This window comes from Macrobrachium nipponense, chromosome 35 (genome assembly GCF_015104395.2).
Source record: "Macrobrachium nipponense isolate FS-2020 chromosome 35, ASM1510439v2, whole genome shotgun sequence".
Classification (NCBI taxonomy): Eukaryota; Metazoa; Arthropoda; class Malacostraca; order Decapoda; family Palaemonidae; genus Macrobrachium; species Macrobrachium nipponense.
In genome coordinates this window covers 59,094,771-59,119,798 of record NC_061096.1, presented here as the reverse complement: position 1 = coordinate 59,119,798, position 25,028 = coordinate 59,094,771, and the positions used below count along the sequence as shown (strand labels likewise).

At 38.7% G+C, this 25,028-nt stretch overlaps 1 protein-coding gene across 14 annotated transcripts in view; it reads right to left on the bottom strand.

Annotated features, from left to right (window-relative positions):
- Nucleotides 1-4,143: 4,143 nt before the first annotated feature.
- LOC135208819 (innexin inx2-like) overlaps nucleotides 4,144-25,028 on the bottom strand; it is a 104,323-nt gene continuing 83,438 nt past the window's right edge. For 2 of the 14 annotated variants that reach the window (XM_064241369.1, XM_064241367.1), the window contains 2 exons: nucleotides 12,267-12,525; nucleotides 6,889-8,661 (listed from right to left, as the gene is read on the bottom strand). In XM_064241369.1, coding sequence (XP_064097439.1) covers nucleotides 7,386-8,661; nucleotides 12,267-12,352 — 1,362 coding nt within the window. In that variant the 5' untranslated portion in view covers nucleotides 12,353-12,525 and the 3' untranslated portion in view covers nucleotides 6,889-7,385. Of the gene's footprint in view, nucleotides 6,708-6,888; nucleotides 8,662-8,963; nucleotides 9,022-9,868; nucleotides 10,028-12,266; nucleotides 12,526-14,974; nucleotides 15,151-15,301; nucleotides 15,467-15,535; nucleotides 15,867-25,028 lie in introns of those variants that run through there. The other 12 variants (XM_064241377.1, XM_064241380.1, XM_064241373.1 and 9 more) reach the window with 12 other exon arrangements.

The window sequence follows — 25,028 nt, the reverse complement described above, 5'->3', positions numbered from 1 at the left end:
GTCTTGAGCTTGACTCGTGAACCTTACGAGCCTCTCCGAGAGTCATCAGACAGGGATCTGACCCTCAAGACTGTCTTTTTGCTGGCCCTGGCATCAGCGAAGAGAATAGGTGAGCTTCATGGTCTCTCTTATAATGTCAATCACTCGAGGGGATGGAGATCTCTCATGTTCGATTTTGTCCCGGATTTCGTAGCGAAGACTCGGAACCCTTCGGCCCCTGATGATAAATTTGAGTCCTTTATGATCCCCTCCCTAGAGGACTTTTGTGGTAATGACCCAGACAAGATGCTACTTTGACCCGTTACGAGTGTTACGGTGCTATCTGAAGAGAACTCGTCATCTCTGGCCCGAGTGTTGACGCCTCTTCGTTAGCACTGAGGTGACCAAGAAAGCAATTTCCAAGAACACTATCTCTTTTGGATTCATGAGGTGATCAGGAAAGCGTACTATTTTGAAGGGAGGTCTGAAACTGGCACTTTTCGTCCGAGAGCCCGCGAAGTCAGTGGTATTGTTTCTACCCTTGCGTTCTGCAAGAACCTGTCGGTTTCACAGGTATTGAAGGCAGGGCTTTGGTCCAACCAGACCACCTTCACCTCCTCCTACCTTCGGGATATAGCTCATAGGTCCTTGGATAACCTTCTCCTTGGGACCCGTGGTGGCTGCTCAACAAGTTGTGTAGTCATCACATGCTGGAAAGGGCAGTTGATGCAGGTAAGCTATATTACTGAGCTCCTTCTATTCCCTAACAAGGTGGGGAAGAAGACATTATCATGAGATAAACCCAATAGTACTTGTATATTTGTCATTTTGCTTCAGACTATTAAATTCTTGTTTGCAATGCATAAGAGGTTAGGCTTGCCTCCCTCTTATGAATTGGTCCAGAGGTCTTGCAGTTCTCATACTCTGATCAATTGGACAGAGGCCAGGTCCCCCCCCCCCCCCCCCCCTCTCTCTCTCTCTCTTCAGCAGGATGGGTACCTTGGTTGGGCGAAGACCAGTCTGTTCACATGACTATTAGATTCCTCCCACCGATCAGTGAGTCTTCCTTATGTAAAGGACGTGGGTTTGTATTGCGTGTGGGAACAAATCACAATTTTTTAAAGCAAAATGTATTTTTCCTAACTATACAAAACTGAGGTCCTTTTCAAGTATGCCCACCTCATGCCACCCCTCAATTTGTTAGTGGGCCTAAAGCAAAGTGGAATGTTTATGTCCAGTTGGGCGGGACTCCTGACTATCGGACAAGCAGTTACTGCCTAACTACCTTGTTAGTTATTCTTTTAAGACTGATTTCCAGCCTATGCTGAAAGTAATTCCTTATGTAAAGGACCTTAGGTTTGTATAGTTAGGAAAAATACAATTTACTTTAAAATATTGTGATGAAATTGTGATGTTACTACTAAATCAGCTCTCTGACCTTGTTTTCATTTCCTACTTAATTTGACTGTCGCCTACTTATTTTTTTCATCTGTCTTCCCCCCACTGGCCAGTGGCACAAGGCTGATACAGTTCCTCTCCATCTGTCTCTATCCTGAGCCATTTCCCTTGCTTCCTCTAAGTTCTGGATTTCATCTTCAAGATCTCTGACAATTATGTCTACTGCCTCGTTCTTGGCCTTCCCAGCGGTCTTCTTCGTGCTTGTACTGCTCTCAGTGCTCTCCTGGGGTCTCTATTCCCATCCATCCTCTCAACATGTCCAAACCATTTCAGCTTTCCCCGCTTCAGCCTGATAATGACTGGCATTACCTTATTCTCATCCTAAAATCTTCATTCCTAACAAAATCGTCCCATTTAATGCCAAGTATCCTCCTCAGCAGCTTCACCTCAGAAGCATCCAACCTTCTCTACTCTGTTCTGGTCAGTGCCCAGGTGGACGAACCATACATCAGGACTGGCAGTACCACTGTATTAAATATTCTTGTTTTAATTTTCAAGCTGATTTCATGCCTTGACCACATGCTGCTTCTTAGAACTTCAAAAGCTTTTGCTACTCCTAGTTTTCTTCTTTGTATATCCTCAATTTGTCTCCTGTCTGCTCTTACCACACTTCCCAAGTATACAAACTTCTCACCTTGCTCGAGTTCCTTTCCTATGATTGACATATCTTCCATGTGCACCCAACTGTCATCCCTACTCACAACCATGATCGTGCTCTTCTTTTTGCTGATGTTCAAGCCAAAATTCTGTCTGTCTCCATCCTCATTACCATACCTACCAGCACCAGCCACGTATCAGCAAACAATGCAACATCATCAGCCAAGTCCAAATCCATAAAAACTTCTCCACCAATACTAGCCCGTCTGTTTCCATTCTCTATCACTCTTCTCATTATGTGGTCAGTATAAACAATAAACAAGGTGGGTGACATAACACATCCCTGTTTTAGCCCCTTCCAACTGGAAACCAGTCAATTTGCTGTCCGTCCATCTGTACACACCTTGGCATCAGTTCTTTAGTATCCTTATCACTTTTAGTGGTATACCATAGTGTTCTGCCACTTCATACTGAATCATACATTTTCTCCAAGTCTATAAAAGCACAGAATATTGGCTTTGCATACTCCTCTCGGTTATACCTTTTTGTTATTATATCACTTCATATTTAAATCCTTATTTACATCACACATTTTCTTGTGCTATTTTTAATTTTATTAAGAACCTTAAAAATTCTTTAAAACAAACAAGAGGAAACATTCTGCAGCTCATGAATTTTTGGATACGGATAAATCTGTACATGGGCATCAGAGTTATGCATTTTTCCTGGTTCTTATGCAACAGTGAACTCAGTACTTTATCTTAGAAGCGAGCTTAGTTATTACCTTTGGATGCCACTATTTATCTTGATATGCAGATTTGAAAAATATGTTCATTGCAAAAGTTTTTTTTGTCAATCTTCTGTGGAAGTACAAGTAGTACGCATAGAGTTTCAAATATGTTACTCCTTGGACTGCTTTACTATTGCCAAAATTATGGTGGTGTATTTGTAATTAACCCCCCAAAAAATGCTGTGTGCTTATAAAGGTTAGAAAAAGAAGATGCAGTTACTCCGCAGGGCACCAAGTCTTGACATCCCTGTACTCCTAGTGTAAACACCAGTATGTCCTAGCCAAGTGACCATGGATACATGACAAATCTTTAAGTCAGGAGATTATTTCTGGTGTCTGAAATTGTCACCTGTCATCAGTTCATGAACTGAGGTGATCTGCTGGACTTATATAAATTTGCATCGAGAGTTCTTTTGCTACCACAATCCTCTGACCTCCTCCAGCAACAACAACATTGCAATCCCAGCCCCAGCATCTACAATGAAGCCTAGTGATGTGGAATAGAAGAAACAATGACCAACTTGGTTGCTCACAGACTCATGTTTACAAAGTTACTGAATTTGTGGGTTACTACCCTTCATTAAGGAAGCTCTGGAAATTGTTCACTCATAAACCTCGATGCTCTTTCTGAAGTATGATAAAGTCTGAGCATTACTAAATAAAGCCTGTTTATACTACTGGCCCTCATTAACCCAACTGCAGACAAGAGTACCACAGGTAGACATGCAGGTCACCTGACACTGGTTCGATAACATTGCTGTATTGATACTTGCTGGTTACCATCACTTCATGGTATGAGCACTGCAAAGAATTGGAGGAACTCCATTCTTAAAAATAGAGGCCAGAGCTGTCATTTTCAGATTATAACCTGTTGATTATCAAATTTGGTAGTTTACTTCTGTTATAGTTAATCCTTGGCCAATCTGACAATGAAGCTTGCAATGACAACCCATTTTGTTATTTTTACATCCTGATTATGTCTTACTTGAAATAGTCAGATTATACTGAAAACTTTTAAATATAGTCTTTTGCCAGAATTATAGCTAGGAGTTAAGAAACACATAAGAAATGATATATCTTACCAAAGGAGACCTGGGTGTTTCCATATCTTTTGATGTCGGCAAGTGAAGCAGTGGACGTTCTCGTGTAAATATACTGCAACAAATACCATTGGTGTACAAGGTACTTTTGACCTAATGGGAATAGTACCACTTTATTTCCCTTTATTTCAATCACAGCTTTTACTCGAGGCTCTACCTGGGCACAGGTACTTGAGAGAGAAATAATGCAGGTAGAAACATGATGATAAAAATACCAAGTTTAAAAAAGAAAAATATTATTTGCACCAATTGCAGAGAATGCAATGCTTTCAGTGGACAATTTTGGCATTACATTGTGCACCAAAAGATCAAGTAATTTTACCATATCCTTTGGCTTTTATCTTTAGATTTGGATTCTCTAGATCTCTTCACTTTACTTGGAGGCACAACTATAATCTACAATAGTCAGTCAGAAAGTTTTGTGGGATGTGTAATCCCTTCACAAATGGGTCATTACATATGCTAAAAACATTGACTCGATACATTACAAAGATGTTGAAATTAAACTGACACTAGTTTGTGACTGGAGTTTTCCTTTTCTTGTAGATCTCTAAGGAAACTTGAAGTGTAAGTACTTCACCAGTAATTCTAATTTGTGAATAAAAATGCTACTCTGTTTTGGCATAACTTAAAAAAAAATTTATTTTGCCTCTTAAGTTTAGTATTCTTCTTATGTGTGGTAATCTTTCACAATTATGAAAAGGTCTGCATGCTTCAAGACAACAGCTATTTCATCAGGCAATAATTGTGGTGTCAATTACTATTTAAACAAAAAATATGAAAAGCATTTTTTTTATAATTGTCCTTTACACTGAAATGGCAAGCAAGTAAATCACTCATGCTCCATTGACCTTAAATTTATGTACATAATCAAAAGTCAAAATTCAACTCAATATTTTGTGACCTTAATAAGTGTACATTGTTTAACAAATGCTGAGACAATCAATGGTTGAGGAACACTAATAAGCTTCAATTATCAAAAATAAAAAAAATTGGCAGTCATAAAATTAATCAAGAATCTTGTAGCATATTCTTGAAACTTTAGTCATCCAATTATTAAAAGAGCAGTCATGAAAATGCATTTATCAGCGAAAAAGGCTAAAACCCAATCAGTGATAAAAAGGCAAACAATAACCTATCAAAAGTCACATTTACACCACTCACTCACATCATGTCATTTTCAAATGCAATGCAAATGCACTTTCACCTGTAGCCATAAAAAAATTGTCCAGTTTAAGACATTTATAAATAAAATTACAAAGCCGATTTAAAACATGAACACATGAAAAAAACACATTTGGACGGTCCTCACAATACCACATTCAACACTTAAGACCGCTAACTATAAAAATACCACAGTCAAAATATTTTATATCACTAATGAGCCACATACTTTGGGAAGCTTTAGAGTTTATAGCAACATTTGTCAATCAAGACACGCTACCACTTTTAACAAAGATTATCAGCTTTCCCCGAGTAGCATGGTAAGTACTTGTGTTCCCAGCACACCTAATTGTTCAATTTGTTACTCCACAAGAATACTTGTGTTGGGTCGTCCATAATCCTGGGTTATGAAGAGATCGTTTGGATTACTAAATTTTCCTTTTGGTACTCCTGGAGTCATCATTGGCTTCCCCCTGTTTCGTAGATTGTCTTGGTTCCTGGCATGGACGGCTCTGTCGGCAGGGTCTTCGAGCATTGTCTTGACAAGTTCAGGATCAGCAAGACGTGTCAAGAGCTCATAAAAACGGGCGTGACTTAAATGCTGTTTCAAACGATATAATAAATAAACATCGCCGATTTTGCAGCAGTTTACAACAGAGACTATAGTGTTGCTCACTGTATCTTTGGCATTGAGAGGCTTGGCAACCTTCAACATCATTAGTCGGAAGTATGGAAGCCACATGAAGCCCAAGAATATCAAGTAACAGCAAGTCAGTACTGTCAAGATAATTAACCAGATCCATACAAACAGGAACACTTTTTCATAGAGCTCCATCACAGTCAGGTGGCAACCAAACACCTCTGTTCTTTTGCCAACCAACTTATTCTGGACACCAAGTTCACATTTTACAAATGGAGGGAAAGTTCTAGACATATAATCTGAGAAATCAACTGGATTTCGAGTATATGGGTAAGCCATCCATCCATAGTGAACAAATCTTCCTTGGAAGACAAAGTCTAAGAACTGAAAGCTTATAATGTCAACAATTAATGCTACAACATTACATATGACAAATTTATAATAAAGTCCATTGTGTGTTTTAAGATTGTAAGCAATATACCGGGCAGCTCTATCCACAAGTTCTTTTTCAATCTGATCATATCGATGAGAATTTACTGCAAGATCCTCGATAAGCTTCTTGACTTTGGGATTTTCTGAATTCTTTGAAATTTTTCTAGGTATGTAATAAATGCCAGCTAGCACCAAAAGTGTCCAATGAATCCATCTGTAAAACAGCAGGAACCTACGACGATCTGGACCATCCTCTTCTACATATGGGTAGGAGAGACAGATATTGATGTAGTCAAGTCGCACTTGTGTCTCGGCATTGAAGTGAGACACGCAAGTGATAACATCTCTGTGATACCAAGAGTACCAAACTGTAGAGAACCCAGCCAGCAATAACCAAAATGTCCACTGGTAGTGCATCTTGAGGATAAGTCCATCACAAGGAGATGTGCATGGTGCACGTTTCTTTTTGAAGACGTTCACCACATTACCCACCAACTGGCGGATAATGTCGGTGCCACCGTGACCTATGAGAGCCATCTTTCAGGTCCTGCAAAATCAATTTACCAACATTAGGCTCCTAAATTTTCCAAATTGTCAAAAATCTGGAAAAAAATGAATAATTTACTGTACTTGATTTGCCATATCAGTGCCCACAACCATGCCTTTTAGCTAACGTCTAAAGCTGTGCCCATGCTTGAGAAAGGAAGGAGAAAAAATGAAAAGACAGCCACTACTATAGTTTTTATTAAAATGAAAACAAAATGAAGATTTGTCTCACAACTTGATCAACTTTTTATTACAAAAGCCCTCCCCCCCAAAACCACTTTTTGGCTGGAATGATTTGTTTGGAACAGAAATGGCGGCATCAGCATATTTGAAATGCTATCATAAAAAAAAAATAAATGCCAAAGCAGATATAAATGCATTACCTGGTACGTCTAAAATCTTAACACTACATTTTAAGTACATAACGTACTCAATCATATAAAAATACAAACAACACTTTAATTTAGAAAACAAATTCAAGCACAGTACTTTCACTCAAAATATAACACTCATACTGAACAATATTTCAATTATCACTAAGTCATCACAATGTTCAAGAATGTCCAAAGCATTCAAGATTATTTTTTCACTATGGTAAACACTATTGTGCATTGCTTAGTACCCATCTAAGTACAATCATAACAAGAAATACATACACACACAATGTAACTCTTGCAAATTATTCAACTAAAATACTGGAGTTTGGTAGATATCCTCCTTCAGAGGGTGGATGAAAGAGGGCATCCTGAAACTTGCCTGGGGTTTTTGGGTTGGGTTTACGTTGACGAAGATCTGGTCCACCACCGCCTTTGTTGTGGTGGTCGATAGATACCGTATCAAGTATTGCTCGAAGAAAATCGGGATCAGAAAGACGTGTTAGCAACTCATAGTAGCGAGCATGACTGAAGTGCTGTTTGAGACGATACAGGAGGTAAACATCTCCAATCTTGCAACTGCTTATTGTGGTACAAATAGTGTTTCTAATGGTATCTCTTGCACTCAATGGCTTTGCTATTCTCAGCATCCAGAGTCGGGCCCAAGGGAACCACATGAGACCCAGGAATATGATATAGGATACCGTCATTGAAGTCAAAATGATCAACCACACCCAAAGTGCAAGGAAATACTTCTCATAAAGTTCCATGATTGTTAAATGACAACCTAACCTTTCGATCCTCTTGTTCACCAACTGAACTTGATCATGCAACTCACAATTTGCAAATGGAGGAAACATATCAGACATATAATCTGAAAAATTCTGCGGATCTCTGCTGAAAGGAAAGGCATTGAAACCATATTTCAAAAATCTTCCTTGAAATACAAAATCAAGAAACTGGAAGCAGAAAATGTCAACTAATAAAGCCATTAGGTTACATGTGAGATATTTGTAATACAATCCATTGTGTGTTTTGAGATTGTAAGCAATGTACTTTGCAGTTCTGTCAACAAGTTCCCTCTCTAATCCATCATATCGGTGAGCATTAACAGCTAGGTCCTCAATTAATTTCTTCACTTTAGAATTCTCTGAAGTTTTGGAAATCTTCCTTGGGATATAATAGATGCCAGCAAGAAGTAGGAGGACCCAATGGATCCAACGGTAAAACAGTAGGTATCGTCGTGGTATGCCGCCTCCCTCTTCATAGTTATTTGCTACTGCTTCAACGAAGGGATAAGATAGACAGATGTTTATGTAATCCAATCGAACTTGTGTCTCAGCATTGAAATGAGATGCACAAGTTATTACATCTCTGTGATACCAACAATACCAAACAGAAGAGAAGCCTCCCAATAAAACCCAAAATGTCCACTGGTAATGCATCTTGAGCACCATGCCATCACATGGTGCTGTGCAGGGCGAAGCCCTCTTATTGAAGATATTGACAACATTTCCGACAATTTGTCGGATGATGTCAAAAGGTCTTCCACTCTGGCCAGGCATTACCATTCCTCTTTCTCTGCAAAGGGAAAACTATATTACTTGCTCGATCACGCATCCCTCCTTCAAGTCTTATTTCAGTATGTCAATTTTTTCATGAAGCAGTTTACATAAAAAGCAAGTTGTGAACACATTCAAATCTACATATATTCAGCATTAGTACCAAGAATACCAGCTCAATTCCATACAGTTTTCTGGGAACCAGTACAAAGCAACAATAAGAAAAGAAAAAAATATTGAATTCTGAACATGCAAAAGAGCTGCATTGAAAGAGAGAAACTTCCCAACGCTACAACATGCAAAACAAAATCTGACATTTACCTATTAATTTACAAAATCTGGTTTCTAGTGAACCTCGTTAGGTGGCTTTTAGAGCCAACTGCAAAAATGAAAGGTGCACATATTAGCATAAGTCATTTTATTCCTAAAGGCATCAGCTTTAGATTTATGTAAGATTTATACACCTAATTCTATCCCTGAGGTAAGTTTAGGCTTGTCAGCTTCAGCAGCTCTGGACTAAAGCTTGAAATATATGGCAGCAGAGCAGCCAGCATGTCAAGACACAGAAACCCTGTCTGCAGAACAAGTCTCTAGTACTATGAAGTGGGCACTAATGTGGCAACTATAAGTACCCTAATGACACTAAAAACATAATTTTACTGAAACCGAAAAAACAATTCATTACAGATATATGTACTAAACAAATTTCAATAAAAATAGTGTCAGTAAAGTTTCTCAAAAAACCAATGCAATCCAGGAAAGCTCACTAGTCCACTTACATTTAAAAGTAGTTATGGAGCTTCCCACGCCATGGTTTTTAGCCTTAAGGTTTAATCAAGAAATGAGTGTATAGAATGAGGGTTGCAGGTGGTACTCTTTAGGTGAGACAGCGGAGAGCAACCAACCACCACCCATGATAATGACATCCACTCATGCCACTTGTGATTTTAACCTCGCTCCTTGCCCAAATTCTGTCATGAATAGCTTCAACCCAGTAGGGCTTTACTAGAAATGGCTAGATTGCTTAAACAGCACAATGGCACAAAACATGCGCAACCTTTGCAAGCCAAAATTCTGCTAATCAAAATCTTCAGTTTCAGAATGAAACTGTGTACTACTACTCTTAGGAAAAAAACATGAAAGCTGCAAAATAGACTTGGCAAAAGGCATGGCTGTTCAAACATTTAAAACTCAAGTCATCTTGAAAATGTAGGTACAGTACATACACAGACATTACAAAATGCAGGTGCAATGATTCTATTCCACTAACTTTGTCAATGGCAGCAATATGACAAATCCAAAGTGTTTCACAAATTACGATTTAAGATGCTCTAATACCACAACTTCACTCCAATCAACTTCTTACATCACTGAACGATAAAGGTCTGTAATAAAAAGTATCACAAACAAAACTTCAATGGTATTAGTTTTTACCAAATCAGGAGAATAATAGAAAGAAGTACAGTACAGTGGTGAAGTGGGGGAAAAGGAGGTGGATTGAAATCGGCAGAAAAATAAATTTCATCCATAACAGATTATCACAAAGTTAAAACTTAATCTTCCAGAGACACTGTTTGAAGTCAAAATACAAAATTACATCTGCACTGTACTTCTCCATTTAACATACAAATAAAGCTTAAATAAAATTCTGCCAAACATCAGTGAAGAGAAATATAAGCTACAATTCCAACATTAAGGGGGTTTGTCTATACAAACAAGTCTTTTTGTGGATACGTTCATCAGTAGAGAGGCACAAAAGATTGGGGAAAGAATTGTATTTCCAGATTGCAATAATAACATCCTCCTTTATAATATATTATTTGTGATAACATCCCTCTTTCACTGTGTTACCCCTTTTAAATTGGAATTTGTAGATGCTGTAGTAGCTACCATTAATTTAAAATTAAGAGTAATGTATGGTCAAAGAGTGAGAGTAATGTGCCACTTTTTAACTTTCCACTCTTTTTAGCCTTTTGACATTTTGGGTTAAATTGCTTTAAGACATTAATGAAAATTCCCCAAATTCAAATATACAAAAATGACACGACTGCCTTTGGCAAAATATTAATTGGCTGGTGGAATTGAAAGGGCAGGTGAAGGTATATATACACTTTGTACTTGATTAAAAAAAACACCCAAAAGACAGCAGCAACAGTTTAACTTCTCATTTTCTCCATTTTGTTATTTTACCTTTTAAAATTATACCCAGATACTATCTTCAAATAAAACCCTTTTGTCATTATTTAGTTTTCAGTACTGCAATTGCTCTGTCGAGAGAGAGAGAGAGAGAGAGAGAGAGAGGGAAGAGATGAGAGAGAGAGTGCGAAGAGAAGAAGAGAGGAGAGAGACGAGAGAGAGAGAGAGAGAGAGAGAGAGAGAGACGTACTAGTTTTAGTTCAATGACCAGTAAGCAGATTTGCTACTGGTAAAGAGCAGTCTTTCATAAATGAAAGTGATCAAAAGCTGTTTTTGGTCAGTTAATTTATGAAAATTTATACCTTGAAAATAGATGTTTAGTTTACATAGCAGCTGGAGCAAGTGTGAAAGGTTGGAAGTGTCAAGTGGTAGTGGTGTTATCACCAAAAATATATGTGGCTATGTTTTGATAATTAGTATAACCAAAATTTGGTAAGTGCGTTCATGATTTAATGTTACAACTTTTTTTTTCGCAAGCGTTAGATGATAGATATGCTGCCATTGAAATTATTTTTTGTCACTTTTTGTGGTCATGAAACAGGACGTGAATTCTCTATGGAAGACCCAAATGCCAGACTGGTTAACTAACTGTCCATCTATTCTTAATCAGTTGCTTTGAAGTGTTGACTAAAATTCTTTTCTACTGGAGAGAAACCTGCAACCCTCATTTTAGAACTAGGTGCCCTAGAGATTCATCACATTGATCAGTGCAGCACGGGACAAACAGGCCTATATTCAACACAGAACATTCTCTTGAAACCTGAACCCGTTCTTTGTCATAAAATATTCATTCATTATCATACACAGGAATTCTTAAACTCATACCATTTGATTACTTAAAAATTCTGACAAAATTAACCTGGTATCTATTATACATAAATAAACTGTAATGTTATTATAGTGAAAACAATATGGCATGAATCTATCATTCCTTAAAATTAAAAACTGGAAGTGTGGTTTGTTTAAATAGTAAACTAGTATGAGTGAGGATGGTTCAAATGAGACATCACAATATATATCCTACAGGGGATATTCAGTTATTTGTATGTTAATTTTTATCTACTGTGTGTATGTTGATGGATGTATGTGTAACGTAGATGTATGTAGTGTGTACCTGAAATTAAATTTTGAATTAAATTGTGATGACTAAGCATAATATCATATACACGAGTGAATTTTGCTGGAATAAAATCAAAATCTAAAGACCTAACAGGGCATTAACTTATAAATTAAAAGGCATAAACAAATTATTATAATTTTGAAAAATTGCATTATGGGCTGCATTTCTTATTCACCATAAAATCACTCCAGGGTACTTTGAACCATTTTCACTTTCCCTATGGGGTTTATCTTTATGGTAGTACAGTATAGTACGGGGCATTTAAGGCCACGAAGGAGGGACGGCGTGGACCTAATATACTACTTTACCTTTGAATGTGAGACTGTCTAGGTCTGGCTGATGCCGAATCGTAAGAAGCCAGGAGCTGACGAAGGCTCAGATCGACGTCACTCATGTGCTGTGATGTACTAGGGACATATCTTTAGTGTAAGGACCAATGCTCCATGGGACCCACCACACCAAGGCTTGGCACCTTTTTCGATCGCCAACAAATTAATTCGACACTTCTTCCTCCACGCTCTCCTCTCCTCTCTCGTCTTCGCCGCTGTCAGAAGCACCTCATCACGCCTGCAATGGCCAGTTCAGGTTTAGAAAATACGAAGTGCCCATCCAAAATTAAAAGAAAAACACGAGTTTTTATATGCTGGGTGCATATGAAGTCTATACAAATTACAATGCATGGAAACTTTGACGACTCGTAGTTCATAAAATTACTTGTATGTATATGTATACATCAAAGTGGTTATAATATTGTCTTCAGAAATAGTGGGTTCGCTAATATTGAATAACGTTACAACTATGAACTCATCTCTAGTAGAATATTTGGGCAAATGCTTCCGCTACTAATTCATAAGATAAAAACAATGCTTAGAAAAAAATTCAAGTGCCAACACATCAATACTAATGCTTAGAGAATTCGCCAATGTAATAAACTCTATTGCTGATCTTTCCCCAAAATGCCATCTCCCGTATTCTTTTAACCTTAATATAAAGTGGAGTTGACTCTAGTTACATTTAAGGACTCAGCGTTGTAATTTCGAGTATCGGTATTCGAAAGATACATAACATAATTCAACCATCAATGAAAGGCTGTCCATTCTTGATGAACAGTTAGAAATTGATCCGTATCCCAACGGTCTGAGGCGGCTCGTATAAAATTGCTTTAAAGAAAATAACTTCACCAGAGCTTCTTCACTGTTCACAGACACGTCACTTAAGACGAAAGACTACTCGGACAAGGCTCGCTGATTTCATACCAATAATAATAGTTCGAGACTGGAAACCGTTCGACAGAGATGTATGTAGGTGGACGAAGAGCTTGCCTGAATCAAAACCACCATGGCTGCCATGAACCATAGGCCCGCTATGGACAAGACTATTCAATTATTACACAAGATGTAGCCAGAGATCATTTAAGCTCATTCTTTGTGAAGCACCAATGCTTATTTCTATTAATCAGAATACTATACAAACTGCAGTGTAGTAACAGTCTTTCAAAAGGCAGCAGCCCATAGTGCCGCAAGGGTGGACGAAGTTTCTCGCCAGTAACTTCTTCAAACTAGGTTGGGCTACAGCAACCATTAGGTGGCTGGTTATTTTTTATGGTAACATCAGAAAAAGATTCTAAATTGCATTGTTTGCGCTTTCTTAGTATACCTTGCTGGCGTTTATTTTTATATCCTAGTTCTAAACCATTAAGGAAGGGGACAGCAATGAAACTAATTTGGTGGCATATGGCGAGTAAACAAAAAAAGCTAATATAAGAAATTCTTAATATAAAAGTTGGATTTTCTCGTGTAATGTCCGTTCCTTTCTCTTCACAGTGTAATCCTCACTTGATGTTCATTTGCAAGACAACAGTGTTTACAGACCGAAGCCTACAGCCAAAACTGGATTTTGTTTCGTGCAAAACCGGCCCCAAAAAGTAGGAAAAATTTGGACTAAAGAAAATTTTACCTCTGCATTTGGTTGGACCAACTGCGCTGGCAAACAAATGACGGACTATTCATATTCACGTTCCGGAGACGATCCCAAATAAAAGCTAATTCTCGTGGCAAGTTGTTAACTAAATACCCTTTCACAAGAGGGAACAAAGATCCGTGTTTTGACAAACTTAACGAGTTGGAATATGGCGTGGATACATACAGTTTACTGGTTTACTGAGAATGGTGTCCATTAAGTGTTTTCCCAACCAGCCCAACGTTAAGAACTATGCGTGATTTTTACCTATTCAGAGTCAAAAGGTTAAGAGTTCATTAACTGGCTCAGGTCAATATACAGATTAGGCTACTGCACAAACTTTGTGTGGGTAGGTACTCACGTTAACGGCCCAAAACACTTTATAAATAGTAAAGTCTGCCTGAACGAAGCATCAAACCAAGGAGAAAGTTTATAGCTCAAATTCGACATGTCTTTCCGAATTTACGCCGCATTAAACTGCTCACAATTAAAATTCCATACTGACATTCATATCATTAGTGATTTCCAGTTTTATTCCATTTCGCCGTAGCTTTTGAACCACAAACAGGCGGGTACTAGGAACGCCAAACACCGTCCAGTCTCTGGCCAAAGGCTTTGCTTGCAATTACAATGCAAGTCAAGCAGGACACGGGCCTGAAATCTTTACAAATTCACATTAGCCATCCGTAATAGGATCATCACGTAAACTTCGTCAAAGACGCAGCATACTAAATTTTTAAGGGCCACTGATCAGCCTCGTCAGAACGACAACAAAGGCTTAAGGAATCCTGGTGACTGACTGGGTAGCTTCTCGATTCTCGACCCCACTCGTCAAAAAAATAAAGACGCTTTACATGGCCTCAACTCAAAAGGCAGCTCATTTGAATTCTGTAAGCACCACTAATCTTTAGTTTTTCGCAGGTGGAGCAGCCACTGAATAAGAATGTTTTTATTACCATCTTGAGCCAACTTGGGCACATTTTCCAGATTACGCAGCATTACTCAAAAACTTTTTTCCAGATAATTGTTATTTCTGGATGGTGGAGTCACACTTTACCTAACAGGTGTTTTCCATGGATCACTACTTAATCAAAAGTTTTAAGCAGAGTATTTGTAAAAGTCAGTCATGAATAAAACCACGTTTAAATCACCAATTTCAGTGCTTTCACCGAGCTTCACTATACTGTGTTGCTCACATCCGCTTTATAACCGGGCAAAATGGAAAAAAAAAACGCCATCTGTCCACTAATTTTGACGTCTTGCCAATTCCATAAAGTAGAATAAACACTCGTTGTTCCTAACCACTAGCAGAGATCACTAACTTGCATCCTTTCAGTGTTCCATAGCAATGCGACCAGTAAATCTTCATTTTAAGATATTTTACCTTCAACGAAACCACTTCTGCCGTCGAACAAATGGCCGACTTCTTTGTCTCTCGGTCCAATCCTCCGTTTTCTTTTGAGCTTCAGCCACAGGCGGTCGGTCGGTCGCCAACCCTCTCACCACATCTACCAACCCAAAACGAGCGACACGAGAAAAAGTCTTATTCGTTCTTTCCAAATAAATAAACACTACGGGAAAAACACAGCTTCCATCACTTGTCACTATGATCACTCACCAGTGCCATCGCTGCTAAAGACTTCAATGCTTTGCAGACACTAATCTTCGTGGAAACAAAATAAAAAAATCCTAGTAAGGCGACGTCCGAATGCTTACCTTCACTCGCGTCGGCTTGCCCTCCAGAAGTGTGGATGATACAGAAGGCAAGACCGAGCGGCTAAGGACGGCCCTGCCTTTTGGATATGACTGATGCCAACTACCCTTTTTCTTGTCGCGATATCTCGGACACAGTTGACGTCTATCGTCGATATCCTAGACGCATTTCAGTGCATTCGATAGTGTTTTTAAGAAATGTTATTTGTGTGACGATGCAAAGCTGAATGAATTCTGGATTGCAATTCTGCCTAAATACCCGTCATACGGCAAGCTCGCACCGCCTCCCTCTCCGGGGTAACCAATCAGCGAAGGAATGTGCTATCCTGTCGGTAGGAGAGCGAGCGAGCTATGGTGACGATGCAGCCAAGAGCTAAACTTCACAGTACAAATACTTTGGGGAGAGATGCCATAAGGTTAAGAAGACAACAAACATCCAATCTCTTTCACTTCGTCAACTGGAAAACACCAAATTCGTGTGTAGTACATCCTTGAGATGAAACTTGGAAGAAAGAGCAGACGACGAGGCTGAATAAAAAGCCAATTCATCGATGACTAAAGACCATCCGCCGCACAGGAAGAAGGCCCCCATTTCCCAAAAGGGTCGGGGGGGGGGGGGGGGAATCCAGTAGTGTCAGCAGTGCGGATCTTTTCAAAACCCTTGTAATGAAAATCTGTAAAGCGACTTTCTTGTCATTAAAGAACATTTCAATAGAAACGACGAAATGACACGTCTGGCCGTTATTTGCTAAAATTTCATGCGCCCGAAGAAAACAATTAAGTATTATATTACCATGTTTTTATCTTCATTACTTTCCTAAAGTTTATCGTGAAAAATAAAAATTGGTAATGTTAGTACATTACTACGGAAGAATTTACCTGGTTTTTAATAGGTAATATAACTTCAGAGGGTAAGATTTACCTTCATTCTTAATGTTCTCGAAATCATCTCAATTAAATCAACGTAATTGTCGCCTAGAATGTTTTATTTGTGTACCTTTTATTGCAGGTTTTGCATTATACATACATACATATACATATATATATATATATATACACACGATAGTTAAAGGTAAATATTCATAAAATTCGTTTGAACCTTTGACGGGTTTTAAGAACATGTGCAGCCAATTCAGATTACGTAGCTTGTGTCAGTATATGTATGTATGTATAGCTTAGATAAATCAGAACTACACTGCAAGATGGCATCTAAGATATGTGAAATATTAAATATCGATATTTTAAAGGTAAAGGGTTGATGGGGAGGCCAGTCGAAAAGAGAACAGATGATCCTTAAAAAGGAGGTGACTGCCTGAAAGCCAAATATGATTTTTAATTGTTCCTTTACTGACTGCAGTAGTATGAATTCTGGATTGCTTGTTTGGACTACTGGGTCATCTCGGATGCTTTCGCGCTTTGTAATGACCATTTGGCCATTGTTCTCAAACTGTGGGCTGTGCCTTGACTTTATGTAGTTGTTTTTGATGAAGCTGACCTTCTGCCAGCACGGGCTCTTGCTCATAGAGCAGCCCGTAATAACTTTTTTTATATATATAGAATTGAGGTTCTTGCTTTGGGGTATACTTACGCGTTCTTTAGCTAATTCAATTTATTTTTGTTGCTTGAAATATTAATTTTTTGTATTAATGGCATCCTTTCACTTTTATCTTTATATTTATTACTGACTACTTGGCATTCTATTTTATGGAAGCTTGCTAATCTAGTTAATGGACCTTTGGTGGCTTGTTTCAGAAGAATGCACTAATCATCATTAATAATAATATTAATTACTTAAGAAGTATGGAACACCTGATTATTATCACCCCTGAGGTCCTTTAAGAGCTGGCCTATGATCATGAGCACTTACTGGCATACGGCCATCTATTCTTAAGTATTATGTAAGGTCCTCATATTTTAAATGAATGAAGTGCAACAGATAGACATCAAAAGTATCCTTTTTGAACATTATTATGTAATAGTTAACCGTCAGTAAAAAGAGCGGAGGATGTACACTTATGATCTGATTTAGCTATATATCAAAAGTTATCCTTCTTGGAACGTCAATTCCGCTCGTATTACCTGCAAGTGCACGTATCCACAAGTAGCTTAGAAAATTTAATTCAAATAAACTGCCTCTCTCTCTCTCTCTCTCTCTCTCTCTCTCTCTTCTCTCTCTCTCTCTCATTTACGATCTCGTGAAATGCAGTACGGCAGTTTACACCTGGTATGAAATCCGGCATCCCAGCGTATAGGATGGAAGTTTATTCGAAGTCACAGGAATATGTTATCTTACCAATATATATCTTATGAATGGCCAACAGCTTCCGTCATCCCAAATATCCCAAACCTCTTCCTCACTTCTGTGTGGCATCTGTATAGTAGGACCACTTCATCTCCCACTTCAGTTACCGTTTGGAGTCGAAGCGAAACTCTAGTGCCCTGTATCATATTCATCAATAACAATAAAAAAGATAAAGCTCTCTTCCTTTCACCCTCCAGCCTTTCTTTTGGTTTACGACCAATGATCGTCAATGGCCGGTATTTCTCAGTCGTACGCTCTCTGATAATGTTATTGGTTCTTATCATTTTCTTCCCCTCTTCTAGACAAACTTTACATATTCGATTCATGTCGGTTATGTGTCGTGTTATTGTTCTTTCGTCTTCTTATTTTAGGAGAACGTTGGAAAAGGCTTACATAGAAAAGGGAAACTTGAATGATTTATGACGTTCAATCACGGAACCAAAAATCTTATGGGAGTTTTATTTCATAGTTTCTGTGTATGTGTGTGTGTATTTTTTAAAAGCAGAGGCCAGTGGGGCGGGCGATTGGCTGGCCACCCTAATCTAGTCCAGACATTGGGAAAGCGAACAAACTTACAAACAGAAATGGGCCTCAACCCGAAAGAAGAAGGGACGAACGTGCGCCACATATATGAAGGTTGTATGAGTCAAGGGAAAATGAATTCAAGATAGTCAGTTTCAAATCTTGGAAGTAAAGGGAAATAACGGTCACCGGATCGTGCAACCCATGCCGTTGACGAAGTGAATTTGTGAAGAGGTGAGTTGACAGGTTAGATAGAACGCCACTGGAAAGGGAAATGGGCTACCTCCATCACCTCAGCAGAAGAGTGACTGAAATAATGCGTAGCAGAAATTAGACAGAAACCCCCTTGCGAGGGGAGAGAGAGAGTGGATCCTCTCCTGAGGAGATGTAAAGTATCCCAGATTCGAGATTGATTAAAAAAGGGGGGATTATCCAGTCCAATGAGTCGATCTCGACTCTTACAGGGCTGGCCTGAAAGATTCATATATAATATATTTAAAATAATTTAATAATATTATATATATATAGATATAATTATATATATATATATATATCTATATATATATATATATATATTTATATACATACATACATATCATATACTCACACATACATATATCGAGAGCATTATTCCAGCTTGAGGTGCTAGGAAGAAGATAAGAATTTGTGACTCCTCAACACATCCGAACTCCAGTAGAACGAAAATACTGTTGATTTGTTGATTAGCAGCTCTCCTACAGATTTCCCCCCCCCCTCCCCCCCCCCTTCAGGTGGATGGAACTTGGCTGAACGAATCTGAAGCTCTATAACATTTTTGGCATAACCTCTGACTAACTTGTGAGAAACGTTAATAAACGTTTCAGCAAATGCAAACATTAACAAACGTTTCGGCAAATGCAAACATTAATAAACGTTCCAGCAAATGCAAACATTAACAAACGTTCCAGCAAATGCAAACATTAACAAACGTTCCAGCAAATGCAAACATTAACAAACGTTCCAGCAAATGCAAACATTAATAAACGTTTCAGCAAATGCCGCATGAAAGTTAGGTATCATTCGTAAGGCCTCATATTATATTTGTAACACTGATAAAATCAATGCAACCTGTTGTAGGTCATTTGTTTTTTTCCCTTTGCTAGAACACTGTTCTCCGCTGTGGATGTCTGCTTCTGACAGAGATTTACTTTTTTTTTTTTCTGTTTTAATCGAGTGGTTCGTGGTGGTAGGTTTCTGTTCCTTAATAGTTGTGGTTATGACTTGCACCAGTGACGGATGGTTTCTTGTTTGTCACCTTTTGATAAGTTTTATTTGAGCAGAGATCTTTCACATTCACTACTGATCCGTGAACCCTGTTATCTGCTAATAGCAACCAGCTTTGCTGAACAGTAGCACGAATATGCAGTCAATGTTCCTCGCTGTCTAACTTCTCAGTTCCAGATTTCCTTTATTCCTCACACCGTTCGACTGTGGAACAGCCTATACCAGAGGAAGTCGTGCAATCTAAATATATATTACCTCTAATACTATTTTCTTTGCATTTTAATACGTGTTTTTTTTTTTTTTTTTTTTTTTTTTTTTTTTTTTTTTTTGTTTTTTTTTTTTTTTTTTTTTTTTTTTTTTTTTTTTTTTTTTTTTTTTTTTTTTTTTTTTTTTTTTTTTTTTTTTTTTTTTTTTTTTTTTTTTTTAATAAGTGGGGTCCTCTTTTGTATTTCTATCTACGTCGTCTGACTTCTTCGTAATGAACACTATTCTTTGGAAGCTTGAATTTCAAGTCGGTGGACCTTGTTGAGTTATTTATAAAAATAAAACCGCAAATATGGCTAAGGAGAACAGTGTAACTGTGTCTGGGACACACTGAGCTCAATTATTATGCGATCCAATTCACTTTTGTTCAGTTAGAGGCGAAATCAGGATAACAGATTTCCCTTGAACACGAGAAATTCCATTTCTTAATGGACTGAAGTGCATCTGTTCCAGTCGAAAAAAAAAGGAGGCATAAATAGCAGTAGAATGGGAAACTCGAGATCGCTGAAGCGTTCGTTTCCTCCTTTCGAGACTTTGCTTATATCAGCGTTTGCCAGATCAGGTATTTTTTGTTACTAACCTATCATTAAAAGTCCAAGAATATTTATAAATTAATAATGAAGAGGCGCACACAGTAAAGGGTCCGAACAGGACCGAAAGTACTTGGCTATCTCGCTTTTTAATTTTTTCCTTCGTGGCAAAAAACCTTTATTTATAAATATGATTATATGTATTATAAACGTGTATTATATATACACTATGTAAACCCGGCAAGTGGTAGCTTAATTTCGTTAACGGCTAAAAGTGTATAATACTATTTAAATACGTATAAATAGACGTATTTAACAAAATAAAAATAACTTGTTTTGGCCGTTGTTCAAAGGTTATTATTGTTTGTGGAGGTGTTTAGTCACAGCAAACACACGCACACACACACAGACACACCTCATATGCATGATTATCATGATTAAAAGAAAATAATAAACGCTTTGTTCCAATTGCTAGGATAACAAATTCTCTTCTCTACATGAATTGTATGTAAGAAAAATATTTAGATATTAAAATACGACAAACCGTTTCGAATGCGCTCTTTCGTGGGACCTCTCCTCCAAATCTGTTTTCTGGAGAAGAGGCAAAGCCGAGATTTGTAAATACTGGTTATAGTCGACCTTCCATGAAGAATCTCCGAGAAAATACGCTGGTGTCCTTTCGTTTTAATTTGCTTCTCTTCCTTCCATCACCCCTTTCAACGGTGGTGGAAAAGGGGTAAAGTATGGAGGAGGGACTGATGTGGGAAAGGAGAAGGATAAGGGGGAGGAGGGAGAGGGAGGAGTAAAGGGAAGACTGCTGTCTCGGCTGTGTAATATGAACCCTTTTGTCCTCTATTACAAGGGTGACCCGTATTACCACTTCTCTCTCCATCTAATGAAGTTTTTAACAATCTATTTTGATATTTAATAAAACGCATATGACCTGATGGCGAGAGAGAGAGATAGAGAGAGAGATTCCAACGCTTAAATCAGATTCGGTTTGACACTACAGTTAAAAAAAAAACAACAGCAACTGGCTAGTATTGATTTGGCACCACTGGGACAGACGCCATAAGGAAAATGACCCTTCAAATAGAGGGCTTTTAGAGTCATTTAACAATATTCCTGATTCGCACTCAAACCAGGTGTTGATCCGATGCATACGAGAGCTGCACACTACTACAAGTACGAGGGAATTTAGTAGGAATCTCTTTCAGCAGCTTTTGGTCAGAATTCCTTCGCATTAGTAATAATAACGAACGATAACAAGGACTTCTTTTGCTACATCCATAAATTCCCGTCAGAATTAGTTGGAGTTTATAAAAAGTGAATAGCTCTGTTATCTCTTTGTTCTATAGAGGATTTATTCGGGAATAATCACCTTGCCAAAACATAAGGGATGATTTTATGATTACGATTTACGGTAAATTGCCTACACATTTCCCTAGAAGAATAGTGTGCCATGAAATTATAAACTGCGAAACAAAATGGTATCAAGGCGGGTGAAACTTTGGTAGAAGGAACAGCAGCACTGAGAGGAGGAGGATGTCTCGAAATGTGTAAGTACCCGTGCAATTGCCAGAACCACTCTTCCTTCATGCATGCTGCTGATTATTTAACCCTACGAGCGCATTCAGAACAAGTTTGCGTTTACCCCTCTTAAACTCATTGCCGTAATTCATCTTTATCGAATAGCGCGTATGCCAGAAGCAGAGAGAGAGAGAGAGAGAGAGGAGAGAGAGATAGAGAGAGAGAGAGAGAGAGAAGAGAGAGGGGGGGGTGGAAGAGTGGGGTGGGGGCATGCAACTGGAGTCCCAGCTGCAAGCTGATCGACGGGAGAGGCAAAATGAATGCAGAGTTAGTACAGAACTGGAGGGTTATTCCCGTGTTATGATGTGGCAAAACTGCAGACATCCTGCCATTTGAAATATGGCAACGTTAGGCTTCTTGTTTCAAAGTACTAAGCTGGACTGTGCCCAAAACGGGCTCTTGCCCGCTATTGCTATTCTAAGAATACGTAACTGTTTTCAATTATTAATACTGACACAAACCACATTTCGTGCCGAAACATAAAATAGAATCGAAAACATTTACGAAAGACAAAAACATCTTGCTAAAACCCAAACATCAAAGACTATACAGACTTGCACAGGTCTGATGAATGCATATACACGCCTGCGTGCAAAAAACATTGCCTGAAATAAAGGAGTAGCTTTCAAGTAAATTTAAGGGGGTTCACAGGTGGCGGAATCTGAAGGGTGACATGTGGTGGATAGCCTCTCCTCCCCTCCTGACTAACCATAACAAGTAAAGGAGTAAGGTGGGTCATATAGTGTCCTTAAATAGTAAAGCACAATACTTTATTTCAGACATTCTTTGAGTAGGTCGCCCATTCGATTATGTAACAAGTCAGCTACTGAGACAAAAGAAATGGCCTGGGAAAGTCGACGACACACATCAGGTATCTGAACCTCATCACTCAGCTGGACTAACTTTCAGTTATATGTATATGTATATGTATAATATATATATATATATATATATATATATATATATATAGAAACTATAAAAAAGAGAAAAAAAACGCATTTGAAACCAAAAGCGCCCAGCGTGTAGTGTGTTTGTTTACTCAGACAACTTGTTTTTTAACTAAAATTCCTAGACTGAAATCACCGACCGAGTGTGTGAGGGTCAGGTAAGATATAGCATGGCGGGAAGTTGCGGTGGACGTGGTGCTCCTAATTGTTATATATCATTGCCATCAACCGCTATCGAAGCGTTAGATAATACAATCTTATTTTTTCTCCATATTTCATGTCTGTAATTTTTAACATTAAACCTTTTTCGCCACTACGCTAGAAGCACATAAAAATAATATCCAGAGATAACTCGATTATCTCTAGCAGTATTTCAGCCTAGTAGTTCCATTATATCCCTTTCAAATTCTTCCCATCAAAACAGATGAGAGGGATGATATTGAGAGATATTAAGTAATAAATGTAACGGGCCCGTAATTACCAATGACCAATGCGCAGTGAAATTAAATTTATCTTTATATTTAAAAAAAGCCATGATGTTAATAGCCGCTCATGAAAAAGGGTTCTGGCGGTCTCGTGCAACAGTTAATTATTTCATGAGGTGGAGGCAGAGAAGACGGACAAGGCAGCACAAATCATGCATGCCCTGTGAATGCAAGAAAGAAGCATTAGTAGGTTTTCGTGCCGAGAGCCACCAAACCAGTAAGTTTATGTCAGAATATGCAAAAACTATCAAGATTCTGGAAGTGATTGTACAAAGAACTGATCGCTAATTTTAGCGGCTTCCAAGTAGTAACGAGATTACCCATAATACCCAGTTGAATATGATGTGACAACTTATTAATGAATGCGCTTACGTTACTGATACAAAACTCGAGTAAAGAAAGCATAGAAAATTTGCAAGTGCATTCATAATGTGAAACGGAAATATGTAACAGATACGACATGCAAAAAATAACGCTATGTTTACAACACGCCGAAACCTTTAGAACTAAAGAGTAAAAATGCCAAGAGTCAACATGAATCAAGTACAATAGCAATGCGAAGCGTGCAGACATCACCATCCCTTCCAAAGTCAAAGGATAGCAACTGTTGGAGAGGAGGACGCGTTGGCTGTGGTTCTAGTCATAGTGCGGTAGAATGGCAGGAGTGTGTGGGAGGCAGGGGCCCCTGGGTGGGAGGAGGGAATATGGACGGGTGAAGGGGAGCACCAAGTGAGTGTGGTTTGGCTTCAGCGTTCCAAAGAGCAGCAGCTGCCAGATAGACATTTTCTTTTCACAAATTTTCCTCGAAAAATTGTCCCGATGGATCAAATCTCGCGCACAGGAGGGCCAGACAGTTCCGAGCTGTAAATTCCTCATGAAACGTCTGAGGAGGAGGAGGAGCCACATCACAATGAGATTGTGAAGCAGACGACGCAGGAACTATTTAGTTTGATTGTGCATTATACTTCGACCGTGGGTTCAAGTTTGCACGTTTGAAAGAATCATTTGGTTAAGAAGAAGAAGAAGAAGGATCCTTTCAATGACGCGCGAGCCTGACTGAACAAGTGATATTAACGCTATAAAAGAAGAGTCTGTTCCAATAGTTCCCAGGCGTGAATAGGAGGTTGCAGGTTCTCTTGAAGGAGAGAGAGAGAGAGAGAGAGAGAGAGAGAGAGAGAGAGAGAGAGAGAGAGAGAGAGAGAGAGAGAGAGAGAGAGTTGCTCTAGGGAGGGAGTAGAGAGTCAGGCAATGGGTATTGGGGGAGATGATGGAATGGGAGGGGGACGAAATACGGTTCTCTCAATGAGTTACCCACGGCTGCGGCATGGAAGTCTCGTCGTCTCTGGGCCCGGTCGTCTGTGCTGGCCCACCCTCCCACCCATCAACCACCAACCCCCACTACTACACGACTCCCCCCCCCCCCCACCAACAACCACAACAGCCCTACAAACCATCTACAACATCCACCACCGTTTCGAAAGAGGTTCCTCCCTCT